Source organism: Thamnophis elegans, chromosome Z (assembly GCF_009769535.1).
Source record: "Thamnophis elegans isolate rThaEle1 chromosome Z, rThaEle1.pri, whole genome shotgun sequence".
Lineage (NCBI taxonomy): Eukaryota > Metazoa > Chordata > Lepidosauria > Squamata > Colubridae > Thamnophis > Thamnophis elegans.
The window spans coordinates 112,441,682-112,451,259 of NC_045558.1; the positions used below are offsets into that span (position 1 = coordinate 112,441,682).

The 9,578-nt window shown below is 44.8% G+C and overlaps 1 protein-coding gene across 1 annotated transcript; it reads left to right on the forward strand.

Moving 5' to 3' along the window:
- The first annotated feature begins 1,767 nt into the window (after positions 1-1,767).
- On the forward strand, positions 1,768-2,682 carry LOC116523041 (olfactory receptor 14A2-like). The gene has a single exon (XM_032238201.1). It carries the CDS (start codon positions 1,768-1,770, stop codon positions 2,680-2,682), a length of 915 nt encoding a protein of 304 aa, XP_032094092.1.
- Positions 2,683-9,578: the final 6,896 nt, after the last annotated feature.

Sequence of the window (9,578 nt, forward strand, 5' to 3'; positions counted from 1 at the left end):
TGGCCATTTCCTGCTTTCCAGGGCAATTTGGCACTTATTTACATGTGCATTATTTGACTTTGTATTAGAATCACTTTTATACTTTTAGCATTGAGGAAAAGATTTGATAAAATTCAATTGTAATTTAGCACTTTGATGTAATTGAAAAATGTTTAGGGTCAGTAGAACAAATTATTGGAAATATAGGATATATAATATTTTAAAAGAACAATAATCTGTAACAATGGGACAGATTATTAATTTCCATAAGAAAAAAATAAGGCGCTGTAGGAAGTAATTTGTTTAATTTACTGGAATAAAGGCATGAAGATTGGGGAGCTACATGTTCAATTCTGCAGAAGATTGGACTGGAGTTTAGAGAATCAGTGGAATTAAGCAGCACAAGGGACTGACTCAAAGAGAGATGAAAGCACTGAGTTCAAAGGGTGTGGCAACAGTATAACAAAATAATAGAATAACAGAATTGAAAGAGACCTTGGAGGTCTTCGAGTCCAACACCTTGTACAAGGAGACCTCTACCATTTCAGACAAGTGTTTGTTCAACCTCTTCTTAAAAACCTTCAGTGATGGATCACCCACAACTTTTTTGTTTGTTTGTTTATTATTTATAGGCCGCCCTTTTCCCTGAGGGGACTCAGGCGGCTTACAATTTGTGGGGAGGGGAATACAAGACAAGACATGAGACAATACATAAGTAAAAATAGAACACAACATTCATTCATCATTCGGGTGGGGACGGATTAGAATCTTTATCCCCAGGCCTGACGGGATAGCCAGGCCTTGAGGGCTGTGCGGAAGGTCTGGACGGTGGTGAGGGTGCGAATCTCCACGGGGAGATCGTTCCAAAGGGTTGGAGCTACTACTGAAAAGGCTCTCCTCCGCGTAGTTGCCAGTCGACACTGACTGGCGGATGGAACTCGGAGGAGGCCTAATCTGTGTGATCTAATAGGTCGTACGGAGGTAATTGGCAGGAGGCGGTCTCTCAAGTACTCAGATCCACTACCATGGAGGGCTTTATGGGTGGTAAGTAGCACCTTGAAGCGTACCCGGAGATCAACAGGTAGCCAGCACAGCTCACGGAGATCAACAGGTAGCCAGCGCAGCAGCTCGCGGAGATCAACAGGTAGCCAGTGCAGCAAGCAGGATTGAGGGCAATTTAAACACATTATCCAGTTGTTCAGGCAGAAAGAGAAGTATATTGATAAAGAAAGCAAAGAGAGAGAGAAATGTAATATCTTTAGCTTTCACATAAACATGCACTAAGTGTATGTGAGGTGGTCATTGGTACAAATACTGCTGTACTTGGAAGGATGAAATATAATGAGGGAGTTGGTGGAAGAACATCTTTTCATTCCTTTGTAAATAGAATTCTGAAGTCTGTGGATCATTGTTAGGAAATTTCCCAACAATAGGAAGGCGTGGCAAAGCAAGGGAAGGGAAGGGAGATAGTGGTTCCCTATCAATAACATATTTGTTTTTAATGTTATTAAAACTATAATTGCTATATACAAGTTTCACTGAAGGGGCTATTGAAGGAAAACTATTTTTCTTCAAAGTGGGATCTCTACTGGAACCAGATATGCCTGTGAGACTTCTTATAAGGCGTAAGGCTTTTGGTTCTCAATGAAAAAAAGTACTAATCTTTGCAAACAATTTCCTGTGATTCTTGGCATGATCACAGTTTAAATATAGATTCACTATTTTTATCTATATTGCGCATTTCAGATACCTTATAGATGTGGCATTCACCTTGGTCATAACATTAACATGGAGAATCAAACTACTGTGCTTTACTTTCTGCTCATGGAATTCTCAAACAATCGGTACCTGCAGCTTCTACATATTTTCTTATTCTTCATATTATACCTGGTAACTGCAACAGCAAATATTTTCATAATCTCTGCAGTAGCTTTTGACCATCGATTGAACAGCCCTATGTACTTCTTCCTAGTGAATTTGGCAGTGCAGGATCTGGGCATTGTTTCAGTCATTATCCCCAAGTCAATAATAAATTCTCTCATGGATACCAGATACATCTCTTACTTTGGTTGCTATGCCCAAATCTTGATCTTTACCTGGTTTGAAGCTTCTGATTTATCCCTCTTGACAGTGATGGCCTATGACCGGTATGTTGCCATTTGCCACCCATTACACTATGAGATAGTGATGAATTGGAAAGCTTGCACCAAAATAGTGGTCCTGGTGTGGGTCATAAGTCTTCTCTATGCAATGTTGCATACCAGTGGCACCTTTTCCACCCCTTTCTGTTCTAATGTTGTCAACCAATTTTTCTGTGAAATTCCTCATTTGCTAAGGCTATCATGCTCTGGATTCAATCTAATTGAAGTTGGAGTAATAGTTGCAGGTGCCATTGCATCATTAGGATGCTTTGTTTTGATCATTGTATCTTATGTCATGATCTTCAAGGCAGTGTTGAGAATCCCTTCTGTGAAAGGAAGGCAGAAAACCTTTTCTACTTGTCTTCCCCATCTTATAGTCCTTTCCATATTTTTGGTACCTGCATGTTTGACATATCTGAGACCTCCCTCTAACACCCCAAATTGCTTAGATGTCATTCAAAGTACCCTATATTCTTTATTTCCATCCCTATTCAATCCTATCATCTATAGTATTAGAAATAACAATATAAAATCTGTCCTATCTAAGTTATGGAATTCCTGATACTTTCTTTTAACAATATTTTCTGTCCTATTTTTCCTTGCATTGAAGTTTCTTTGTCTTTTACCTTTGTTTTTCTGAGGAAAGGAAAGAAATTTGACAATGAGACACAACTGAGGTAGAAGTGGTGCTCTGTTGCTCTGAACCAGTAAAGAAAAACATAACATAAAAATTGATATCTCTAGTTTTGGAGTTGTGTTTCAATGTGCAATGAATTGGTTGACCAACATCCTGAGAACCACACATTGAAAATCACTATTAAAGGTTTTAATATCAAAAGCAGATATAACAATGATCCTATAGCCTCAAAAATGTCCTAATTACAATTTCATTTAGATAATTATGCTTCAGCACTTAATTTTGGTCTTTCTTTAGAGGAAAAAAAAAGATATTATCGTCTTGTAAGTGGCTAAAGAATCTTGTGCAAATCTTTGTACAAAAAAGAATTATTTCCCCCATGCATTCTCAGGTGTATTTAGAGCAGAAAGAGGAATTGTCTTTGTGTTGTGTTGATTTTTTTGTATTAGACTAAGCCACTGTTCATTTAACAAGCAATTGAGTAAGCACAATTTTCAGAGATTTCTGATTGTGCTAGGATGTAAAACAGATTATGCAAACAGTATTTTAAGTACAGTTGATTCACTCAATTTATATACAAAGGCAAATAAGCAATTAGACTTAGCAAGTGGTTTAAATAATACCATAATCCTGACAAACAAATGTTGTTCCTCTTTGAAAATATCAAATAAAAACAAATTGAAATGGGAGTTTCAACTTTCTTTAAGAAGAAATCAATGGATGGTGCTTCTCAGATAAAACATTTTCAAGAACTTCAAACAGAACTGCAGCCATGTTCTATTAAGAGATAAAGTGGATTACAAAAAAAGTTGTTGTAAGTCACCATTATATTTAAATGAATATACAAGGTAAGATAGTCATGTGCGTCAGTTAAAAACAAAAAGAAAACAAATGTAAAACAGCAATTAAAAACCACATTAAAAATCCAGTTATAAATCTGATGGGATTAAGATGTGATGTATTATATAAACTGCAAAGCAAAACTTAGCCACATTAAGAGAAATACAATTACATTAATAAAAAATACTGTTTAAGGCCTCCTATGATCCCATCACCAGATTCAGATTCAGATTCAGATTTAATTTATTTGTATGCCATCCTTCTCCGGGAGGGACTCAGGGCGGCGAACAACTCAAATGGGGAAAGGGGATACAAACACAATACATATAATTAAAATACACAAGAGTCATACGGCCATACAAGTCGAGAGGGGAGGGGAAGTCATCAACCCCAGGCCTGCCGGCACAGCCAGGTTTTGATGGCTTTCCGGAAGGCCTGGAGAGGGGTGAGGGTCCGAATCTCCACAGGGAGTTCATTCCAAAAGGCCGGAGCTGCAACAGAGAAGGCCCTCCCCTGGGTAGTAGCCAGATGGCATTGGCTGGTAGACGGAACCCGGAGGAGGCCGACCCTGTGCGATCTAATGGGTCTGTGGGAGGTAATTGGCAGAAGGCGGTCTCTCAAGTACCCAGGTCCAATACCATGAAGGGCTTTATAAGTTACGACTAGCACTTTGAAGCGTATCTGGAGACCGATCAGTAACCAGTGCAGCTCGCGGAGGATAGGTGTAATGTGGGTGTACCGAGTTGCACCCACAATCGCTCACGCGGCTGCATTCTGGACGAGTTGTAGTCTCCGAATACTCTTCAAAGGCTGCCCCATGTAGAGCGCATTGCAGTAGTCCAGTCTTGAGGTCACGAGGGCATGAGTGACTGTCGCGAGTGCCTCCTGGTTCAGGTAGGGGCGCAACTGGTGCACCAGGCGATCCTGGGCAAATGCCCCCCTGGTCACAGCCGACAGGTGATGTTCTAAGGTCAGCTGTGGGTCCAGGAGGACTCCCAAGTTGCGCGCCCTGTCTGAGGGGTGTAAATTTTCACCCCCCAGCCTGAGTGATGGAATACTGGCCAAATTCTTGGGAGGGAAACACAACAGCCACTCGGTCTTGTCTGGATTGAGTACAAGCTTGTTAACTCCCATCCAGACCCTGACAGTCTCCAGGCACTGGCACATCATGTCAACCGCTTCACTGAGTTGGCACGGGGCGGACAGATACAACTGAGTATCGTCCACATATTGATGGTATTTTATCCGGTGCCATCGAATGATCTCACCCAGTGGCTTCATGTAGATATTGAACAGAAGGGGGGATAGGACCGAACCCTGAGGGACCCCATATTTCAGGGGCCTAGGCGTCAACCTCTCTCCCCCAACTAACACCGACTGCGACCTGTCCAAGAGGTAGGAGGAGAACCACTGAAAAACGGTGCCGCCCACTCCCATCTCTCGTAACTGTCGCAGAAGAATACCATGGTCGATGGTATTGAAGGCCGCTGAGAGGTCAAGGAGCACTAGGATCAGGGCTGGGTTCCTACCGGTTCGCACCAGATCGCACGATCCGGTTCGTCGGTGAACCCGGAAGTAATGAACTTCCGGGAACGCCGGTACCGGTCCTGGGCCCTGTCGCGCGCTCCCCCGCCTGTCTGGACTAAGCGCAGCCTGCCGCTCACTGTTTGGCTGGAGTCCAGCCAATCAGTGAGCGGGCTGGCTTCGTTTAAAAGTGTGGGGCCAACGGCTAACATTCCTCTTTTGAAAAGAATCTTTCTCTCAAAGAGTCTTTTCAAAAGGGTTTGTTTGTTGCCGAGACGCCTCGTTTCGCGCTTCACGCCTTCCCTTCGCCTTCCAGGAGCTTGATGTTTTCCCCACAGGTAAGCAACCAAGCCCTGGCGGCAAGACTCGGGACGCTAGCGGCGGGACTTCGGGTGGGTGGTGGCGACGGCAACGGTGGTAGCGGCGGTAGGAAGCTGGGGGGGATAGGGGTGGCAGCGGTAGCGGCCTAGGTTTCGCCAGGGAAGGCCTCCAGGCCTTCCCTCGTGAAAGCCGTGGCGTCGCGTAGGCCGCGTGGCTGCCTCCGGGTGGGGGGGCGGCGGCGGCCTCCCTTTCGAAAGCCGCGGCCTCGCGTAGGCTGCGTGGCCGCCTCCGGGTGGTGGGGGCGGCGGCGGTGGCCTCGCTTGCGAAAGCCGCGGCCTCGAGTAGGCCACGTGCCTGCTTTTGGGTAGGGGGGCCACCGGTAGTCGCCTAGCTTTCGCGAGGGAAGTCCTCCAGGCCTTCCCTCGTGAAAGCTGCAGCCTCGCGTACTACGCGTGGCCGTCTTCTGGTCGGGGGGGCGGCCTCCCTTTCGAAAGCTGCGGCGTTGCGTAGGCCGCGTGGCTGCCTCCGGGTGGGGGGGTGGCGGCGGCCTCCCTTTCGAAAGCCGCTGCCTCGCGTAGGCCGCGTGGCAGCCTCTGGGTGGTGGGGGTGGCTGCGGCGGCCTCGTTTGTGAAAGCCGCGGCCTCGAGTAGGCCACGTGGCCGCTTTCGGGTGGGGGGCCGCTGGTAGCCGCCTAGCTTTCGCGAGGAAAGTCCTCCAGGCCTTCCCTCGTGAAAGCCGCGGCCTCGCGTACTACGCGTGGCCGTCTTCTGGCCGGGGGGGCGGGCTCACTTTTGAAAGCCGCGGCCTTGCGTAGGCCGCGTGGCCGCCTCCGGGTGGTGCGGGCGGCGGCGGCCTCACTTGCAAAAGCCGCGGCCTCGCGTAGGCCGCGTGGCTGCTTTCGGGTGGGGGGGCCACCGGTAGCCGCCTAGCTTTCGCAAGGGAAGTCCTCCAGGCCTTCCCTTGCGAAAGCCGCGGCCTCGCGTACTACGCGTGGCCGTCTTCTGGTGGGGGGGGCGGCGGCCCTCTAGTTTTCACTAGGGAAGCCCCCCACCCCCCCTCTACCCTCGCCTGGCTTGCTAAGCATGCCAGGCAACCTAAGTGACTTTACCTAGCCTTGTCCCTCCAGTCAGGTTTCTTACCTGTTCCTGCTGCCTGCCATCGCGACGAGGATCCATCCATCGCATCGGAGTGCTGCTGATTCTGCCTGCTGCTGGTAAGTGGCCCGGTTTTATTTAATTATTATTTTAATGTATTTTAAAATATTTTATTTAATGCATAGAATTTTTTATAATAGTTTTACATATAAGTATTGAGTGTAGAATACTTTAAAATGGTTTACTTTAATTTATTTTGGATATAATATTTTTTTAAATCGTCTTAGACTATTTAAAAAAAGATTCTGTCCAATATAAATTAAAATAAACCTTTTTAAAGTATTCTTCACTCAATACTTTGAAATGTATTGTGCATTGAATTTTTTATAATAGTTTTATTGTAACTTATTGTGTGTGGAATATTAGTAATGGTTTCATTTATGTTATTGTGTGTTGGCATAGTTTGAAATGAAATATGAATTATTGCTTGTGCTTTGAAATAATCCTAATGCATGAAACTAATTATGATTGAATAGTTTTACTGAAACCTTGGGATCTAACATCAAAATTTTGATCGCGTGGCCATGAGAATGCTGCAACGGTCGCTAAGTGTGAAAATGGTCGCTAAGTGTGAAAAATGGTCGCTAAGTGTATGTATCCTAGAAAATCAGATTTAGTGTGTTTCACCCTCATTGTTTAGGTAATTCTGAGGTGGTTGATGGTTCTGTGAATGCCTGTCCTTTAAAATTGCCCGCAATACCTTGATGGTTTTTATTCCAGTGGCTTTGTCTTTCCTGTCCTTAGGCTTAGGGGAAAAAAACCTGGTTTCATTCGCAGTCTTTTGGGGGGGGGGTTCTTATTTTTTTGTGTTTTCCATCATAGTTTGTGTGTGTTTGTGTGTGTGTGTGTGTGTGTGTAATGTCCCGCAGTTATCTACGCATTAATTATCTAGTAATATTTCCTTATACATTTTAGGGATCTTTCTTTACATAATTGGTCTTTTCTTTCATACTTTTGGCTTTCTAATTCCTGTTTCCGTTAGTTGGCAATAGCTAAAACCAATCCCACGTGAAAAAGTATTCAAAGCCTTCTTGATTTTAATTGTCAATTTATTTATTCCTGCACATTGTAATATTTATTCATTTACATATCTCTGTTTTTCCACTGTTGTGCAAACACATCCCACGTAATCTACCTTTACGATTGCTCTTCTAACCACTAACTTCTGAATAGCTTCTTGGACCGACCTAAGTACTAATTCATAATTTCATATGCATTCATATATTCCTGTCTTTTGGAACTGAGAACTAAATTTCAGAAAAAGGAAATCTGTATTGCTCTGGGAATATGACATTCATTCTTGAACTATCTTCTTGGATGAAAGACTATATCTTTCCTGTTTGTTTATATCTTTCCTGTTTCTCATCCTTCCTGAAAAGACTGTACATTGTTGGTTGAAAGCAGAGGTCCCTTCTTGTTACCTACAGAGTCCTCAACTTACAACCACAATTGAGTCCAATATTGTTTTATTTCTTTGGCAGCAGTTAGATCTACTTAGCACAATGAAGAAGAGGCAACAGAGTTTGACCGCTTTCTTCTCCAAAAAGCCAAGAGTTGATGAATCAGCTGATCCAAAGCAGTCACCAGCACCGCCAGCCACACCAGCACCACCAGCTGCACCAGCACCGCCAGCACCACCTGCTGCACCAGCACCGCCAGCCGCACCAGCACCACCAGCTGCACCAGCACCGCCAGCACCACCAGCTGCACCAGCACCGCCAGCCGCACCAGCACCGCCAGCACAACCACTACCACCAGTTGAGGTCGGAGAAAGCAGCCAGTCCATCGACTCCACTGCAGTTTCACAACTTCCTGACTGCTGGAATTTGCAGCAATACACACACTTCAAGGAGAGGTTTGATGGACTGGAAGTATCCAACAAGAAGCTGGGTTGTGCATACTGTGCAAAACCCATGTTCGCGTTGGAGAAAGGTATTCATGTTTCCAAAGAGTGGAAACATTTCCAGGTGTCAACATCAGGGAAAAGCAAGAATGTACAACAAGCATCGCTAAGAAAAAAATTAAGGGAACATTTTCAGTCAAAGGCACACCTTATTTGCGTGGAAACCAGTAAGCAACAGGAGCAGGAAGCTTTCACCAAATCCCTGGATAAGTCAACTGAGAAACATTTATCCAGTACCTGCACAATATTTTCCACCGTTTACGATCTGGCGCAGAGATGTCAGCCATTCTCAGACATCGAAGCGCAAGTAAATTTGCTGAATACGCTTGGAGTGGATGTTGGAGTTGGCTTGCATTCACGAAGAACTGCAGTAAAAATTGTTGAGTTCATTGCGAAACAGATCAAGACCACCGTGTTTTCAACGATTATTGCAAATAATCGAAAGGTGTGCCTAATAATTGATGAAGCCTCAACACTTTCAATGACAGCAGTGCTGATAGTTTTTGTTAGAGTTGAGGATCCAGAATGCCCAGCAACCATCTTTGTTGACCTTCTGGAATTAGAGAGACAAGATGCGGAGACCATATTCCGCAGCAATGGAAAGCTTGCACAAGGTTGGATTCACCACCGAATATCTACGGAAGAACTTAATCGCTTTCTGCTCCGATGGCGCCAACGTTATGCTTGGAAGAAAATCTGGAGTCAGCGCCAGAATAACTCAAGAATTCCCAAGGATCATCATCTGGCACTGCTTGAACCACCGCCTGCAACTTGTGCTGGATGATGCAATAAGAGAAGTGAAGCAGGTCAACCACTTCAAGATCTTCCTGGATAAAGTGCAGCACACCATCTTCCACAAATCCTGCAAGAGCCAGAGGGACCTATTCCAAATTTCTGCGCAATTGGGCATCGAAATAGTGAAGATTGGCAGAGTTTTGCGACCAAGATGGGCTGCCTGTAGTTTAAGGGCAACCATGGCTGTGTGGCGTGCTTATCCAGCGCTATATCACTTTTTTCAAGGCAACGAAAGGTTCCCAGGCATGGCTTCCCGCTTTCAAAATTTAAATTTTTTGCAGGAT